The sequence below is a fragment of the Musa acuminata genome, chromosome BXJ1-6 (genome assembly GCF_036884655.1).
Source record: "Musa acuminata AAA Group cultivar baxijiao chromosome BXJ1-6, Cavendish_Baxijiao_AAA, whole genome shotgun sequence".
In the NCBI taxonomy this organism is placed as follows: Eukaryota; Viridiplantae; Streptophyta; class Magnoliopsida; order Zingiberales; family Musaceae; genus Musa; species Musa acuminata.
This window is the reverse complement of record NC_088332.1, coordinates 17,194,446-17,212,152: the sequence shown is the minus strand read 5'-3', so window position 1 is coordinate 17,212,152 and position 17,707 is coordinate 17,194,446. Positions and strand designations below refer to the sequence as shown.

Below are 17,707 nucleotides of genomic sequence, written 5' to 3'. Positions count from 1 at the left end.
AGATTACCATGGCAACATAGCTTGTGCAATGGTGCATTTCTACCCGTCTTTTCTTTGATTCTTGCCATCTCATTGGAGACGGATCCTTGTCTGATTAAAAGGAATATATCAGATAGATTTTTGGGTGTAAAAACAATCCTGAAACTTTCACTACAGTAAAATAAAAGAGAGATATTGTTGTCGTTGTTTAGAAATTATCTCCAAACAACAACATTTGTTAATGACTGCCTCCACTATTGCTATATAGCAAAATTAACTGCACTTAATTGTATATTATAACGATTTTTTTCTTGAGGAGATTAAATCGAATACAATGGAAAAGATTAAATTCATCTTCCAATTCATGAACCACTAGCAAATGAGGCAAAAAAAAAAAAAAATCACATACGCTGAAGAAAAACCTTTTAATTTATAACGAAATAAAGCAGATGAAGAGAAGAGGCAAAGAAGAAACTAAGAAAAATCGAAAGAAATAAAAAAAAATAGTGTTTGATGCATGCCTTGTTGTTTGACCAGCAACATTGCCATGAATAAAACTCAAGAAAGGGAGAAAAAAATAGAAAAATATGTTGATGCAAGCCCACCCCTAATAATTGTGCCTCTAAAGTTTATTATCTTTCTTGGCATGCTGAATTGAGGATATATATATATATATATATATATATATATATATATATATATATATATATATTTCCATTTCGTATGGCGTGCTTGCATGTACTCTTGAGGCAAATATTTACTGGACGCGTTGAAGTACTAAACCATGGAAGAAGTTTGTCGCCAGTCGCCGATACACCCTCTTCTTTACTGGACGTCGCGTGTGCCCTACGGTGATTCTGGATGGGTGAACATTTGGGTAGTGAAGAACTAGTATCGGAATATTATTGCTGTTTATTAGATCAACCTTTTGACTATTAATGAATGACGTAGAAGAAATCCCGTTTAGAAATAGGGGACGAATCTGATCGTGACACGTTTCACCGCCTTCGTATTTGTAATGCTTCCCTCCCTCCGGCCCCACACATGGAGAATAAGACCTTTGAGGCCACTAGCCCGAGAAATTCGACGCCATCTCAAGCAGTTCTTCGAACCGAAGGAAAGCTCGAATCTGATCCCTTCTTGGTCTTCTTCCTCGCAAAATCACACAAGAATTTCACCCTAGATTCGAGTTTCTGAGCCAAAAGTGGGCTGTTGATCGCCTCGTCCGAGTCGATGTTGAGTCGCCTCTGACGTTTGTTGATGATTTGTGGTGCTCTTTGTTTGGCAGAATCAGCGGCATGGCTGTGGATTGGGGTGGGATGCTGATGAATCCGGGAGTGGTTTCGGCCACCGACTACACCTCGGTCGCGTCGATCAATATCTTCGTCGCGCTCCTCTGCGCCTGCATCGTGATCGGCCACCTGCTGGAGGAGCACCGGTGGATCAATGAGTCTATCACTGCCTTGGTCATTGTGAGTTCCCTCAATTAGTGCTTTTGACTAGGAAATGAGTCAAATTTAGGGCTGTGCGAATTGCAGGGACTGTTCACTGGATGTGTGATTCTTCTTACCACTCGAGGGAAGAGTTCTCATATTCTGGTTTTTAGCGAAGACCTTTTCTTTATCTACGTGCTTCCACCAATCATTTTCAATGCAGGGTACTTCCCTTTGCGGCTCTTTTCTAAGTTCAATTCTTGCTTTAATATTTCACTCGTTTCTTTGAAACACAGTTTATCTGACTTCAACTCTTTTAGTTTCGTTGTTTGGACTGTTCTATGGATAATGTAGGTACTTTTTCTGTGGTTGTGAATCTTAGGGGTCAAATTTAGTTGGAGTTTGCTTTCACTGCCCCAAAGGTTTTGTATGCTGTGATAACTCATTGAAGATTGAGCATTGCTACTAAAAGATTCATTCCTTATATTGGCTTCTTATTAACCATCATCCTTAATATATATTTTTTGAAACTCAACAATTTCATTTTTGGCAAAAATTATTGTCTTGAATTGAAACACATTATATCAAACTGCTTCCTATGTGTTGAGTGGCTTCCCGCAATACTGTAAACTATGTAGCAAATCCAAGATACCCATTTTGAGGAAACCAAATTCGGTATTCTCCTCTGTGTCAGCAAGTTTGCTTCAAGGTTTTTTTATATGACTTTTCCTTACAGAAGAACTTCTACAATTTTGTTGATCTTTCTTAGGTCTCTATACTTTGTAGACCATTTAATCCCATGATGCTTAAAGGTTTATATTATATAACTATTAGTAAATTCACTAAAGTTAAACACTAACCTTCTTTCGGTTATAGTCTTATTCAAGACATCTGAAGGTTTTTGTTTGATTAGTTGATTGTTGTGACTATGTAAATCTAGAGCACCTGAAGGTCTGAATTTGAATGTATGCTTATCTAAAGAAACTACGTCTTTTTCCTAATCAGGTTTCAAGTAAAGAAGAAGCAGTTCTTTCGGAACTTCATGACAATTATGCTTTTTGGTGCTGTAGGGACACTGATCTCATTCATCATCATTTCACTTGGTAAGTTCTGGATGTTGTTGTGTTCTCTCGGGAAAAAAAATGTAGTAGGTTTTTTACACATACGGGCTGTTAAAGCACTGATAATGTAATGCACACAATCATCTGAAGTGCATGCGTATTAATGGCCCTTCCTTACATCTGTTTCTTTGCTGCAATACAAGATACCAAATTATGCATGTTTGAAAAATCTGTTATTCTTCTTTAGTAGTTTGCATTCTCTAGAACTGATACATTGGCCTCTTCAGTTATATGAAAGCAACAAGCTGTAGTCTAGTCCTCTCCATTCCTCACAACTCTCTGCCTCAATACTAGTTCATGCTCCTTAGGGCATGGAGATCTTTACAGTTGATGACAAAAAAATAATGTTTGTTGAAGTGGAGGAAGACTATATCTGTTGTCAGAAAACTTATTGATCTAGGTGGAACCAGATGTTTGTGCGAAACATTTTCAACTGCATTGAACTTGAACACCCACTATTTCGAACTTTCAGGATAGCCCTAATTTAGTATTTTTCTTTCTCTTATTTATACTGCCTATCCATATCTTCTGGACATCCGTTTTTAAGTTCTGTAGCTTGGAAGTCAAACTTCTGTAATTCTTGGAAGTTTGATTTTCAGAAAGTTTGCTGCAGCTATTTGGTGAAAAAATCTTGATCACAAAAGCTCAACATTAAGATCACAAATAATTGTTGCTTAGTCGTGAGAAACTGTTTTCGAGTGTTGAACTACCTGTTTTAATTTGATTTTAATGCATTCTTTTAAAGAATATTGGAGGAATGATCCCTCACATAGAGAGATGTGTGAAATATTGTCCAACTTGCACATTCTTGTATGATAGTCACAACAGATAGGTTCACTCTTTCTTGAATATCAGAGGCCTTCCAATTATTTCTTCCTACACTTTTGTTGCCAGTCCAATCAAGTTCTGTGAGAGAGGCTTCAGGATTTGAAAATGGTGAAATCTTTTATGTATTTGGCCATTTTAAGGAGTCCTGTAGTTCTCCAATTGTTGCCTCGGAGTTCTATTGAATCCTGAGTGTTAGTGATGCTGGATTTTAAATGTCTGAATATCTAGCACCATTTTCTCTAGTTCTAATCTCCTCTGTTTCAATTTTTCTTTGCAAGTCTAAGACTAGAGCTTCTTTCTCGTCTTTCTCCCTACATGGACTGTTATGATCTGCGATTGACATCTCTTCTGGCATGTCGGTCAATTACTTGATGTACCATATGTATTAGTCTCTCTTGCTCAAATGTGTTGCCAGTGTCTTACTGGCAGTTGGTTTTACTTGTGCATATTTATGGAATTGTCAACACCTTCCATTGACAGTGGGAATTCAGAATGTGCAAATTAAAACCAACTGAATTCCCACTGTCCAACTTGTATGATAGTCCAGTGTCATCTATGTAAGAAGCATTAGGAGCAGAAGAAAATAGGCAATCAGCTTTGAGGACCTCAACAGAATGCAAATGTGATGTCTTTGGGATGTCAAAACCTTCAAAGTTTTATGGATTAAGATACATTTTTTGTGAATACAGAAATTCTTTTATGTTGACATGAGAAAGTTACACTTGGAGAGATGTCAAATGATAAGCATAGCTTCCACTGAAAGCAGCTGTACTGATCACTCTTTGATACTTGTGGTGTTTTATGGTCTCTTGCTTGCAGTGTTTTCAGAACTTACATAAATTGTAAATTATTCTTTGCAAGGGTTATGGAAAAATCTTCAGTTACTGAATTGTTGAGTTGTTTGAATGTGAAATTGAAGTTTGGTCATATGGAGCATTGAATGCTGGCATGATTCTAGCTTGTAGTTGCAGTGTGTCATAATCAAAACAGACTAATATGTCTCTCTTGAAGCACAAGGTAATAACTCAAGAGAATTAGAGGTCATCCATGGCATCAAACAGGATAAAAGAGTATGTTCACAAACTGACGGTATCCATGTCTTCTCATGTTTGTCTGACTCTGTTTGTAAATACATGATGTTCCGAAACCTTGACTTTGTAGCTAACCTCTCTTATGTTTGAATAGCATGCGTTCTGTCTATATGATGAGAACTCATCACCTTTGACATTATTGATCGATCCAGGTGCCATTGGATTATTCCGAAAACTTGATATCGGTGCACTCGAAATTGGAGACTATCTTGGTAAACAGCTAGAGAAACATGATTTGATCCTTTTTATAAATCTAGATATGTTATTCTGATCTTTCTGAATACTGTTTCTTTGGGTTATTTCCACATACACTTTTTTCTTTGCAGCAATTGGAGCAATATTCTCTGCGACGGATTCTGTTTGTACCTTGCAGGTTCTGAATCCAACAAAATCTTTCACAAATTTCATATGAATATATCTGAATACTGAATTTACGAGTTTTTGCTCACTGAATAGGTGCTTAACCAGGATGAGACACCTTTGCTTTATAGCCTGGTCTTTGGTGAAGGTGTTGTGAATGATGCGACATCGGTGGTGCTTTTTCATGCAATCCAGAACTTTGATCTAATTCATATCGATGCCATTGCTGTCTTGAAGTTTGTCGGCAACTTCCTTTTTCTATTTTTTACCAGCACATTGCTTGGAGCAATTGTAAGTCTCTCAACTCCCCATCTCCCTTCTTCCTTCCTGTCCCTCACTCCTAGCCATGTTTAATAATTTTCTCTTGCATAGTAGTTATATTTCTGGCTGATAATTGCTCATACTGCAGGCTGGATTGCTCACTGCTTATATTATCAAGAAGTTATACTTTGGCAGGTTTGTGAAATGATGTTGATTGTGGTTTCCCGTAGAGAACTATTCTTAATGACCAGCATCCTAAAGATTTTGATTCTTCTCTTATTTTTTTGAAGTTAAACATATAGCTGAGAATTATTTGTTCTTTTTGTCTTCCCTCCCATTGAGTTAAAAGGGAAGGTTGATATACACCATTAAAAATAAACATCTTTCAAAAATGTTCCTGCTAGTGAAAACATCCATATATTTGTTTATGTTCTTTTTTATCCAGACATTCGACGGATCGAGAAGTTGCCCTTATGATACTCATGGCATATCTTTCTTACATGGTGGCTGAAGTGAGTTACTTCTCCTGAATTTTCAGTGTTCTCTTTCTTCCGTCTCCATGGTGTTGGATGCTTAGATGATGGTTGATTTCTTGGTATTGTGGAAATATAACTTTCCTTGCAGTTGTTAGACTTAAGTGGTATTCTCACAGTATTTTTCTGTGGGATATTAATGTCGCACTATACCTGGCATAACGTGACAGAAAAATCTAGAATCACCACAAAGTATGTGATTTCCTTTTCTCATTGCCTCAAACAACATGCTCTTCTACATTTTTGTTTTCTCCTATTTTCTTTGGCTCACCGATACAGTCAGGATATACCGTATGATCTTTTGCTTGCTTGTTGCTGCAGGCATGCATTTGCAACTCTGTCATTTATTGCAGAGGTTTTTCTGTTCCTTTATGTTGGCATGGATGCACTCGACATTGAGAAATGGAGATCTGTCAGCAACAGGTTTGTGACTTATTAAGCCTCTATATATGCGTTGAACAGCACAAAAAATACCCAAAATTTCTTCTTTGTTGAATAACAGATCTAGGTGTCAAAAGGCATCATTCTTCTTGAATTTGGCCATTTCAATCCAAAAAAAAAAAACTCTTTTTTTTTTTTTTTTTTGTTTCTGGTGGCTGATTTTTAGCAACAAATACTAGTCCCTAGTGTAAAATTGTTCTTCATATTTTTAGCAACAGTAAACTTTCGATACATTTTCGGCATCTTACAAGTTGGTCATTGTTTTACCTCACTATTTCTCTTCGTCTACAGCCCTGGAAAATCTGTGAGTGTAAGCTCAATTCTGCTTGGCCTGGTATTTGTTGGAAGAGCTGCTTTTGTTTTTCCACTTTCTGCCCTATCCAACTGGAGAAGAAAATCTCCAGATGAAAGGATCACCTTTAAGCAACAAGCAAGTGTTCTTTCCTTTTTTTCACTTGTATCCGTACGACCTCGTTTACATGTTCCTCTCTGTATTAAGCTCCAGCATATGATCAACAGGTGACGATCTGGTGGGCAGGTCTCATGAGAGGAGCAGTATCAATTGCACTTGCGTACAATCAGGTTAATTCATTTTCTAATCTTTCACCCATCCATTTAACTGGTGGTTTGACAATGCAAAATGCAATATTTCTCAATGTATCAGCATAGTTATATTGGATGAAAAATGTCTTTATATACATTTGATGTGGCAAGCTCCACTTTGGGCTACTAATGGACTGTTATGAGATTATTCATACACTACTCTCATGTCATCAGAAGCTCCACCCGTCGATCATGGACTATGCATTTTTCTTTTCTTTTTTGTCCTTCTGTAGTTTACCAGCTTTGGAGACACCGAAGAGCGTGGAAATGCATTTTTGATCACCAGTACCATCACCGTCGTTCTTTTCAGCACGATAGTAAGGACTCTCATCCTTCACACTTTGTTACTGTTCTTGGCTCAGATGTTTGAGAGAATGCCAGAAACTGTTCCTGAAATCAGGAAAAATAATTATGATACAGTGGTGATAGATTGTTTTAATATGATCGTGCAAATTTTGAATGACATTTTCTCATTTGCTTTAGGTGTTTGGGTTGATCACCAAGCCTCTAGTGGGATACTTACTGCCTCCGAGCGCTACTGGCCATTTGAGCAGTCTAACTCTCAGCTTCACATCTGAGCCCTCGAGCCCGCCCAGATCTTACCTCTCCATGCTGCTTGGGTTCGGACAGCAGTCTCAGGTCGAAGAAGAACAGACTGTTCCGCCTCCGCCTCCGCCTCCTCCGGACCTCCGTATGCTTCTCACAGCTCCGAGTCGCTCGGTTCACCATTACTGGCGCAAGTTCGACGATAAGTTCATGCGTCCAGTGTTCGGTGGAAGGGGTTTCGTTCCTTTCGTGCCTGGTTCACCCACCGAACGCAGTCTCCATCCATGTCAACCATCTAAGAGCGAGCCGGAACGAGACAACCCACCTCCACTTTCCCCTGTTCCTGCCACCTCTTAACCGGAAGGGGGAGTACCCACCTCCTCTTTCCTCTTTTCCTGCCACATGTACGTTTGTGTTCGGTCCGTAACTGTGGGGATTGTTGATGTCACAGTGAGAGAAATGAAACCTGCATGTGATTTTGGTGTGTTCTTGAGTGATTTTTCTGGATTTTTTTTTTTGTTTTTAATTCAAATGTCCTCTGTTTCGAATAATTTTCAAAAAATTTTCACTAATTTTAATAGTATTTTTTTCGTTAATAATTTTAGTCACTATAATAAAAATATTATAAAATTTACTTAAAAATATTATAAATAATATAAATAGATTTAAATAGATAGTTATGATTGTTTAAAAATAACATCATCCAAATAAAGATAAAAAATTAATATATTATAGTATTTTAACCATTACAATCAAGATATTTAAAATTTCTTTAAAAATATTATTAATAATCTAAATTAATTTGTAACCGTAATTAAACCAACTACAAAACTAAAACTATGACACTATAATGATTTATGAACAGAGATAATTAAATAGATATAATATAATATCACTTATAATATTTTTTAATAACTTTATAATATTTTCGATATCTCAATAAAAAATACTATAAATGAACTAAATAAAATATTATAATAATTTAAATCAAATAAAAAATATAAAAAATATCATTAGGATTGATGAGAGATATAATCAGGAGGGAGTATCAGTTAAAAAAAAAAATTTTTTTTGGGGAAAAAATGAAAAAGAAAACATCTTTATATTGCAAATGAAGAGTTCTTTTGAGATTGTACCTCTTTATTGGGTTCATTGCATTCGTTTATTTGATACATTAATGAAAATTTTGGAGTCCGATATAAATGATGCTGCTGGCAACTCGCTACAGCATCTAGCAATCGCACCTCATGTAAAACGATGATCAATCAACCGTTGATCTTCATGATTTTGTGGGTTAGACGGTTGAGATGTATTGAGCATACTTTCCGACCTCAGCGACAGCAAAGCAAGTCCAAGTCGGCATTGTTAAACGACCAGAAAGCCCATAACTGTTTGCTTCGGGGTATTATGGTCATTTTGACACCCTTCGATACTACCAAGGTTACCCCGTTCTCTTTATATTCGGATCTCACCTTTCCTCTCTCAAGCTCCTCGTGTTCGTCGCCGTGATCTTCCTCCATACCTCTCTCTCTGTCTCTTTCTCTCTCTCAGATCGTTCTATGGCCTCCATCGCCGGAATCGCGATCCCGGTTTCGGCTCGGCCGCCGCGGCAATCTCTGCAGGTATCGATCGCTTTTGGTCTCGTCTTTGCCTACTGCCTTGCCTGAGGGTTTTTCATTGGATCTTTGTTTCTGCCTTGCGGAATCATAGAACCGTGTGGTTCACTACTTTTTGTTCAGCTTTATATGTGTTTTTGCTTTGATTCTGTGGACCCGATAATGCTTTCGAAAAATCTTTCCTTTTTTTTGTCTTTACGAGATCTGAATGGATCAAGCGAAAAACACCTTGATTGATATCGTTTGCTATTTGATAGCTTTAATTTCAGTCCTTACATCTTTCTCCGCCCCTACATCTTACTGAGCCTCCTATGCCTATGCAACCTTCTCTGCTTCTATCTCTACTTTAATCGCTGGCCTTTTGCATCTGCATGTAGCTTCTACTCATCCTATTTGAATGTTGATGTCATTATCTCGAACATCCAGTGGTTCTTCAACAAGTGTGAAGTGCGGATCGCATTCTGAGCCCCTTTCTGAACCTTCCATTTAAAGTGATTTAGCGTCTCTGCTCATCAGGTTTGTCTATTTCACAACCAAGCAACTGCCGTCACCCTTGCTCGACGTGTTTCTCGTTGATCACCGTCACAACATAGTTGCAAGCCTCCCCTTTGACAAAATTATTGTCACCGTCTCTTGCTGATAACACGATCTCCTTACCATGTCCAGCCACCATCCCAACCCACATTTTGAACTGTTGTTCCATTTGCCTTGGCAAAGAACGGTGTTGATGCATTTCTAACTCTTCCGGGCATTATAGCATGACCCACATGTTCGCACCACGGTAGAATCGCTGAACTTAACCAGATATTTACATGGTTTTTTCAACAAATGAGGACGTCTGTTGCTTTAAGAGCGTCCTTGGTTGCTTGTTCGTTGATATTAACTACAGTCATACCTGAAGAACATGCAGACCTTCTGAACTCTGCAATATCTCTGGAGCTTTATGTAATCATGCTAGCTATGAACAAGGAAAACAAATTAACATGAAGATTAATAGCATGAACGTTTGATTTGGAGATTCCATCTATCTTAATTTAGATAAATGGGCTCAAACGTGCATGATGCATACTGAATTAACTTTTGAGAGAGAGAATACATTCCTACTCCCAAGTAGCATTTTTGATCAAGATCTATGTTTAAATTTTTTTCAACTTCTTCAATTAACAACTCGGTTCTAGGTTCTGTGGCAAAAAAATTCATGTGTGCTAATCACCATACTAATTTTGTGTACAGTGAACTCATCAAACTAAAATGCTAGTCTACATGATGTTGCAATTTTGTTGCTGTTCTGCAGGTATTTAATGGTCTATCTGCTCTAAAATCAGTTTCCTTTTCAAGCCAAAGGAGGAGCTTCCGGTCAATTCGTTTGAACCCAGCACGGTTTCGTGTTTCTTGTGCTGTATGTTTCTTTCACTTTTTATCTGCTATAAATTTTATAAGTGCAGTCTTGTTCTCATGCTTTTATTTTAGGACTATTGCTGGTTTGCTGTTTGGCTATTCTACAATCAATAACCACTAGGTTCACAGCTTGGATATTTCCTTGCTTTACGGAACATAATTTGATCTGAAAATTCCGAGTTCCACTTATGGCTGCTATGAAAACATGCACTTCTGAAGACACTGATGCAATAGCAACAAATGAACTAGGCAGACAGACTCCATTGCAATCAGCTCTTGTTTACAAATTCATGAGTACGATGTGCTTCTACGAGCAAAAACGATATAGCTCATCAATTTTTTTGTGATATTATAATATATTGTTATTGTTTTTACCATTCTCCTTATCTCGTGAATATATTTATTGTCAGATGTAGTAATTATCTTCTTTGATACTTGTACAGAAAAGAATATTCTTGGCACTGACAGTACTTTCTGGATAGCGCATGGCGTTTTGCATGATTGGTTGGGGAATAGGTTTACTGCTGATTGTTGGACGTCTAATCATAATTCTTTCATGTTTTTAGAACTCTTTATTTTGATGTTAGTTTTGTTTATTTATTAATAGTTATTGTGAATTGTCATATATTTTGGTAAATTTCTATGAAGCTTAACAAGATTGTTGTTTGTCTGATATAATAAGCTTGTTAATGCTCTATGCCATCCAAATAGTTTCAGTTGTAGTGTGTTTTATCTGTAACACTTCATCAATTGCTCAGTGCTTCATAATCCAAGAATACGGTTCTCTCACTAATTCTCACTGTGACAATCATGCGCACTGTGTAAATGTTAATCTTTGTACCACATAACTATAAGCCATTATATTTATACTACTGGCTTTTCACAAAGTAGATTAAAAATTGAGCTAATTCGTATGCAGGCTAAACCAGAGACACTGGACATGGTTTGTGGAATAGTGAAGAAGCAGTTGGCACTTGCTGATGACGTTTCTATTACCGGAGATTCAAAGTTTGCGGAGCTTGGAGCTGATTCTCTTGACACGGTACCATCCATATCTATAATCCACTTTGCTGTTCTAAAAGAAGGAAAAAAAAGAAGCCAATTCAGTTTCTTCCCTGAGTACTTCAAAAATGAGTATAATTTTATGGTTTAGTATGGTACTTACGTGTCAAATCTAAGAGTGATGGCGTAATGAATCCCGAAGGCATATAACATTTTGATGCATGCTGCAAATTAATCAAACTTCTTGTGCAGGTTGAGATTGTGATGGGTCTCGAGGAGGCATTTGGAATCACCGTGGCAGAAGAGAGTGCTCAGAGCATCGTGACGGTGCGGGACGCCGCCAATATGATCGAGGAACTCGTGGAGGCCAAGACTGCTTGATCAAACCCGAATGCTTCGTCACATCGCTAGCTTTATCCTTTGGGCTATCGAGTCATTATAGTTTTCCACCGAGTCACACTAGAGTTACGTGTCACGTCACTGCTGGTAGACCTGAGATTCTATGTTATTTCCTTGTTGGTTTGTGATTGGAATTACTATGAATTAGAACTTCCTCGACATCATCAGAAATATTTAATTACTATCTCTTACTGCGTGTTTGTTTTGGTACTGCTGCTTGCCAGCCATTACAGTTACAACAACCTTTTCGAACAATTACGTGAGTTAAGTCATGAACGGTCCGAACCCCCCTCTCTTTGGGTCGAATAGGTTATTTTTGTATTTAATGAAAAATGGACGGTTAAGAATGAAGGAGATGAGAGATGGACGGTTGTGGTGGAATCCCTGGTAACTTATCTATTTATTCCTCCAGATCGTCGATACTTCCATTCGATTGCGCAGAGAGAGAGAGAGAGAGAGAGAGAGAGAGAGAGAGTTGACGCTTGTGTGCGTGCCGCTGGTGGCGAAGACGGTGGAGCAGATGGTGGCGGAGATGGCCGCCGCCAGGGCTCGCGGCGCCGACCTCGTCGAGATCCGCCTTGACCACCTCGCCGTCTTCCATCCCTGGCGGGATCTTCAGCTCCTCCTCAAGAACCGACCTATTCCCGCCCTCGTCACCTACAGGTCTTATTTTCCATCCGCATCCGCCCGCTCCCTTCTGCCATTTACTTCATCTGATGGCTGTAATTTCTTGGAATTGGCAGACTTAGTGTACAATAAAAAATTTCGATCCAAAACCATTTGGTCATCCAGTGGTAGCAAGCATAGGGGAACATCTTAATTAAAGTTCGTCTTTCGATCAACAAGAATGCCTAAAACTCTACTAAGCTGAACCCTGCTGTACTCCACGCAACTTGTATTGCTTTGATTTTCTTTTATATTTCTTCTTCTTCTTTTTTCCTTTGGTTTATCGAAATATAATCCGTTTTTCGTTTTTGTTGATGGAAATTGGAGTGGTTGGGGAATAAATTACGGGGCCTTTTTTGCATATTTAAATTTTACGAGGGAAGCAGCTTAAACCAGCTCAAGGAGGATGCAACAGGAAGCATTGACCTAAGATAGTTCACTCCCTCGCCTGTCTAGTACGCTTTAGTTTCAGTTAAATAGATCAACAACAAAGGCTACATAATCACATCCAATTTTCAATATACTTCGACTATTGCATCAACCTTCATCTATACCTGTCATGTATCCAAATGCCAGATATCCATCGGTGAGTTGCAACTTACCAAAAGCGGTCTTTTTTTATTTTTGAGGCTTTTTATAAACTTATCTTTAACTGTTTCACATCCTTCGGTCAATCTTCTTCTAAGCTTATCTTTAACTGTTCCATCTCCTTTTCATCATTCTTTTCTTATTCATTTGTAACTTCTAACATCTTCCTTGTAGGCCAAAGTGGGAAGGAGGTGAATATGAAGGTGATGATAGCCGGCGGTTCAACGCACTGTGCTTAGCTATGGAATTAGGAGCTGAATACATTGATATCGAGCTTAAGGTTGGGTTTGAAGACTGATATGACAATGATTTATGCTTATGCTAAGATCATGATTGGCCTTTATGTCAAGGATATCATTTTTCCTAACATGTCCTAGATTGTACAACATGGTTGCCATGCCGATCAGCACAAGCCAAACATTAATAAAAGTCTAGTTGGAACTCGACATGCTCGAGACATGGCATGAAGACGTGTAGCAGCATGGTGCATTTCTACACACATGGACCATCATATGCAATTGCAACACATCTCAAGAATGATACAGAAATGTTGGTATAGGAGCTCAAAAAACTTACTTGAAACAACATTAATCTGTTAAATTCAAATATTCATATTAAATCTCTAGCAAAGAGACATAGAAAACATGGTCCTGCGGAGAAAAATTGAATGACAATACTAGGAATAACCTTGTGGTCCAAAAAAAATATAGAGATGTATTTTTGCAACTTGGACATCCGTTGCTTTAGTGTTTGTTTGCGTGTCCACAAGTAATTTTCTTCACCCTTTTCCATTTGGTCCCTGTTTCATCTTTTCTTGATATGTTATTGTGACACTTATTTCAGGTTGCTGGTGATTTTGTTAGATTCATATCAGGAAAAAGGCCAGAGAACTTTAAGCTTATTGTATCTTCGCATAACTATCAAAGCACACCATCAAGGGACGTGCTTGGCAGCCTTGTAGTAAGAATACAAGCTGTCGGGGCTGACATAGTAAAGATTACAACAACTGCTTTGGATATTGTTGTTGTAACACACACGTTCCAAGTAATTGTGCATTGCCAAGTGAGTATAAATAGAATTTGATGTTTTTTTAATAAATTGTGCTTACTGAAGGAGATGAATGTGGTGCCCATATCACTTCAGTGCATGTTGGCAATCGGCATGGTGGTAAATGATACATGTCATGCTTTTGGCTTGACAGTGCTGGTAGCTGAGAGCAGTAGCTGCTGCATCATCCTGTGCATATGCAAAAAATGTGTCTAATTATGTTCATGTTTAAGGCTAGTTCTGCTACAGTGTCCTTTTGGCAGAAACAGCTCTTTGCTGAATAAACAGATGTGATTGGGATTTCAGAATGTGTAGAGAGATCAATGAGCAAGAGTGGAAGGGAAGAGAGGGAAGGTCAGGGTGAAAATTATATGGACATATTCAAAGAGTACCTATAGAATATAGTGCCGCCTTGCTTAGATGAGATGAATAGCGGTGCAAGGAGAGGTAGAAAGAGACTTAAGAAAACTTTATTAGAAAAAATGAAACAAACTTTGATTGCTTTTGCTATAATTAGGGATATTGAGCTACATATAGCTTAATGAGGAAAAAAGATGCACATAGTCGATCCCAAATATTTGGGACATAGTGACTTGTTGTTGTTGTTGTATTCTTATTCTGTAGATTGAAGATGACACTAAACTATAATACAAACTGATCTTGTCTAAATTTGGTTTCCATGGATCATGACGTCTTGTATTTTTTTAATTAACAATTCAATTCTTTCCGTTATGGTTATATGGCAGTGGAAGAGCTTGGAATATTTTAATCGTATAACTATATAAGCTGGTCTCTTTGTATCTATATATTCTTAACTAGATTGAATTGGAAGGATGTGGAGTAGGTCTCATTATTAGTGAGTTTTAACCACCAAAGGTTTAGTAGTGATCAGTGATTAGTAATGGTTATGTGGAACTATTATTATGTGACATGCTTCCTGGACAATCCCATTTCCTGCACTTGTTAGGACAACGCTTTTGTGCTTTTGCACTTAAATCCATCATGCTTATTTGATGTTTTGTGACTTCATTATGACCATGTCAAAGCTCCTTGCTGATATTTAAAGCAAAAAAGGAGAAATCTAATCATTTTTATCAAAATTTCCTGAATTATGTTTTTCAAAGTTATTATTGTTCTCTTATAGATCATGAAATTATCCAAGATAGATATATTATGATACTGGTTTTAAATCATCTTTCATTTAACTAGTGAGTATGAGTGGCATGTACCAATAATAGGATTAGTCATGAGTGAGAGAGGTGCCATCTCTCCGTTGCTTTGCCCTAAGTTTGGTGGATATCTTACTTTTGCCACTCTTGATGCAGGGAAGGAATCAGCTGCTGGATAGCCGACTATCTCTGACTTGTTGAATTTGTATAATATCAAACACATAGGCCCTGATATGAAGGTCTTTGGAATTATTGGCAAACCTGTGGGCCACAGCAAGAGCCCAATTTTGCACAATGGGGCTTTTAGATCAGTTGGTTTGAATGCAGTTTATGTACCACTTTTGGTGGATGACCTTGCAAATTTTCTCACTGCCTACTTATCCCTGGATTTTGCTGGTTTCAGGTACAATGTGGATTATGAATAGAACCTCAATACCTATTTTTTGATGTATAAGTCATTGTTAAAATTTTCCCTATGCTTTGTTAACTTATATTTCTTATGTTGTTACTAGCCTTCTTTTCTTTCCATTTTGGAAGCATCATCCATGATTAGAACCATGGGTTTCAGATATTTTATTCTCTAAGGTCATTAATATACTGACCTGAATGTTTCCTTTTCTGATCTGTGGAATGTTGATTGTCCTGTTTTCATATTTTGAGGTTTCTCCTTCTGTTGCTTTCTAGTTTCCTTTTAGTGTTGTGCATTTGTGTAGAAGAAATCCTGGTTTGCTGAATCTTAATACGTAGAGTATCTTATGTATCTCTCTATGGCTTTGAAAATCAATTGTTTCCATTAATGTTGATAGTCTAGAACAGGCAAAAATGTAAAAAAAGATATATTTTCTTTATTAACAATTATCTCCTGAAAATTCCAGCTTGCCGTGAACTGTGCTGATGTAGCAAGTTGATGCATATTTGATGGTTTTACTGTTATAACTGTTAACTTTATGTTTATTTCTTCTTTTAATGCTTGTTTAGTTGCTGGACACTTTTCTAGGTTCAGATAGGTTCATATTCTGCCCAAGAAATTTACTTGACAAAGAACTCTTAGCATCTTAAGTTTTGGTTGACTTGGAAATGCTGTTCTATGGAATTCTAAAATTGCAATGAATCGTATATTTGGCACTAAGTAAACCAATGTAAAATGCATGGAGCAATTTACTGTACTAATATCCACTTTTGCATACAAGATCTAGCTTTACATGTTTAGACAGGCTTTTATGTATGTCTGAGATATTGGTGCTTCGATAAGTTTAGTACATGCACATTTCACATCCTCTCCACAAATGACCAACTGATAGATTTGATTAAAATGTGATATGTGTGTGGATGGGAGCCTTATGAAAACTATATCTCGGTTATCACACACATTTGAGTAAAAGATGTATATTCAGAGGAATAAAGTGGCAGGCACCATTTCCAACCTATTAATATGGATGATATATTACTCGAGACTGCATCAAGCAGCTGGAGACACCTAAAAAGAACACCTGTGTGACACTACGGTTTTGGACCAAGATATCTGGATACTTTATTAACCATCTGAAGTTTTGAACATTATTCTTTTATAGAAGTTTGCTACACTGTTGTTGTTGATAGGATTCTAATGCCTTGGTGATGTTACCTCCTGATTTTTCAAAATGAGTGTTATTTTTATGTATAAATGTATTGCACACTAGTTGATTTTTAGTGAACTCATTTATGACTATAGATAATCTGCCGAAGTCAAGCAGGGAATAAGACCATCAAAAGTATAGTAAAGCTTTTACCTCATATATCGGACACATGTCAGATAAGAAAAATAACCTGGAAGACACATAAGGAGTCTTGAATGTTTGAAAAAATCATGTTACTAAAGATCTCTGGAAATAATGACTTTCAGGCATTAATCAGACATTGACTATTATAATATCCAACAAGATAATACCTTTACGAATTTTTTTATAGAATGTCTAATAGTTCCTTAGCTATTGCATTGTAGCTGAACAATTCCACACAAGGAGGCAGCAGTTACATGCTGTGAAGAGGTTGATCCTCTTGGGAAGGTATGCAATGCCATTTGCATATGCACCACTATCTGGAACTAATTTGGCATGCAATTTAGCTAATTTAGATTGCAGGAAGTGTACGTGTGATATTTGTTATGTCTACCTGTTTAGCTTTTGATATCTCTCAGTCTTCCTGAGTTATGTCCAAGTGATATTTGCTGTAATCTATTTGTTACAATATCGTGCATCAGGTTCTCTGGGGCTGCATGCAGAGGGAGAGGTAAAAGCAGAATGTGTTATTGTAAGACCCCACAGTATTACCATCCATGCAAAAGCTTTAAGACTTGTGAATAGAAAGAAGTAAGAGGCAACAAACTACCTGCAAGACTGAGAGAGATCAAAAGAGCAAAAAATGAGCCAAAATTGGACTCTGTTGCTTGTTAATTTTGACTAAACTTCTCTCTCTCTCTCTCTCTCTCTCTCTCTCTCTCTCTCTCTCTATATATATATATATATATATATATATATATATATATATATATGTATATGTATATGTATATGTATATGTATATGTATATGTATATGTATATGTATATGTATATGTATATGTGTATGTGTATGTGTATGTGTATGTATAT

The 17,707-nt window shown here is 37.3% G+C and overlaps 3 protein-coding genes across 4 annotated transcripts; all 3 read left to right on the top strand.

Moving 5' to 3' along the window:
• Positions 1-1,039: 1,039 nt before the first annotated feature.
• On the top strand, positions 1,040-7,680 carry LOC103988569 (sodium/hydrogen exchanger 1). 2 transcript variants are annotated; one of them, XM_009407148.3, is made up of 15 exons: positions 1,040-1,183; positions 1,268-1,451; positions 1,518-1,636; positions 2,418-2,515; positions 4,605-4,664; positions 4,779-4,825; positions 4,909-5,103; positions 5,222-5,268; positions 5,519-5,585; positions 5,698-5,798; positions 5,928-6,029; positions 6,339-6,477; positions 6,567-6,629; positions 6,884-6,967; positions 7,134-7,680. In XM_009407148.3, the coding sequence occupies exons 2-15, from the start codon at positions 1,278-1,280 to the stop codon at positions 7,551-7,553; spliced, it is 1,716 nt and encodes a 571-aa protein (XP_009405423.2). In that variant the 5' UTR covers positions 1,040-1,183; positions 1,268-1,277; the 3' UTR covers positions 7,554-7,680. The 2 variants fall into 2 exon arrangements, with proteins under 2 accessions (XP_009405423.2, XP_018682508.2); XM_018826963.2 differs by having other exon boundaries at positions 1,063-1,451.
• Positions 7,681-8,660: 980 nt separating this feature from the next.
• LOC135676553 (acyl carrier protein 1, chloroplastic-like) lies at positions 8,661-11,797 on the top strand. Its single transcript, XM_065187871.1, has 4 exons — positions 8,661-8,818; positions 10,107-10,211; positions 11,130-11,252; positions 11,465-11,797. Exons 1-4 carry the CDS (start codon positions 8,756-8,758, stop codon positions 11,591-11,593), a joined length of 420 nt encoding a protein of 139 aa, XP_065043943.1. The 5' UTR covers positions 8,661-8,755; the 3' UTR covers positions 11,594-11,797.
• A 235-nt stretch (positions 11,798-12,032) lies between these two features.
• LOC135676551 (bifunctional 3-dehydroquinate dehydratase/shikimate dehydrogenase, chloroplastic-like) lies at positions 12,033-15,581 on the top strand. The gene is made up of 4 exons (XM_065187870.1): positions 12,033-12,274; positions 13,040-13,145; positions 13,709-13,927; positions 15,238-15,581. Exons 1-4 carry the CDS (start codon positions 12,132-12,134, stop codon positions 15,280-15,282), a joined length of 513 nt encoding a protein of 170 aa, XP_065043942.1. The 5' UTR covers positions 12,033-12,131; the 3' UTR covers positions 15,283-15,581.
• Positions 15,582-17,707: the final 2,126 nt, after the last annotated feature.

Excerpts from the sequence above, each read along its gene's own strand:
- LOC103988569 (XM_009407148.3), top strand. The coding sequence starts at position 1,278 with ATGGCTGTGGATTGGGGTGGGATGCTGATGAATCCGGGAGTGGTTTCG. Across the intron at positions 5,104-5,221 it reads GCACATTGCTTGGAGCAATT|GCTGGATTGCTCACTGCTTA; the intron begins GTAAGTCTCTCA and ends CTCATACTGCAG. Across the intron at positions 5,269-5,518 it reads AAGAAGTTATACTTTGGCAG|ACATTCGACGGATCGAGAAG; the intron begins GTTTGTGAAATG and ends TTTTTTATCCAG.
- LOC135676553 (XM_065187871.1), top strand. The coding sequence starts at position 8,756 with ATGGCCTCCATCGCCGGAATCGCGATCCCGGTTTCGGCTCGGCCGCCG. Across the intron at positions 8,819-10,106 it reads CGCCGCGGCAATCTCTGCAG|GTATTTAATGGTCTATCTGC; the intron begins GTATCGATCGCT and ends GCTGTTCTGCAG. Across the intron at positions 11,253-11,464 it reads GAGCTGATTCTCTTGACACG|GTTGAGATTGTGATGGGTCT; the intron begins GTACCATCCATA and ends CTTCTTGTGCAG.
- LOC135676551 (XM_065187870.1), top strand. The coding sequence starts at position 12,132 with ATGGTGGCGGAGATGGCCGCCGCCAGGGCTCGCGGCGCCGACCTCGTC. Across the intron at positions 13,146-13,708 it reads ACATTGATATCGAGCTTAAG|GTTGCTGGTGATTTTGTTAG; the intron begins GTTGGGTTTGAA and ends CACTTATTTCAG. Across the intron at positions 13,928-15,237 it reads AAGTAATTGTGCATTGCCAA|GGAAGGAATCAGCTGCTGGA; the intron begins GTGAGTATAAAT and ends CTCTTGATGCAG.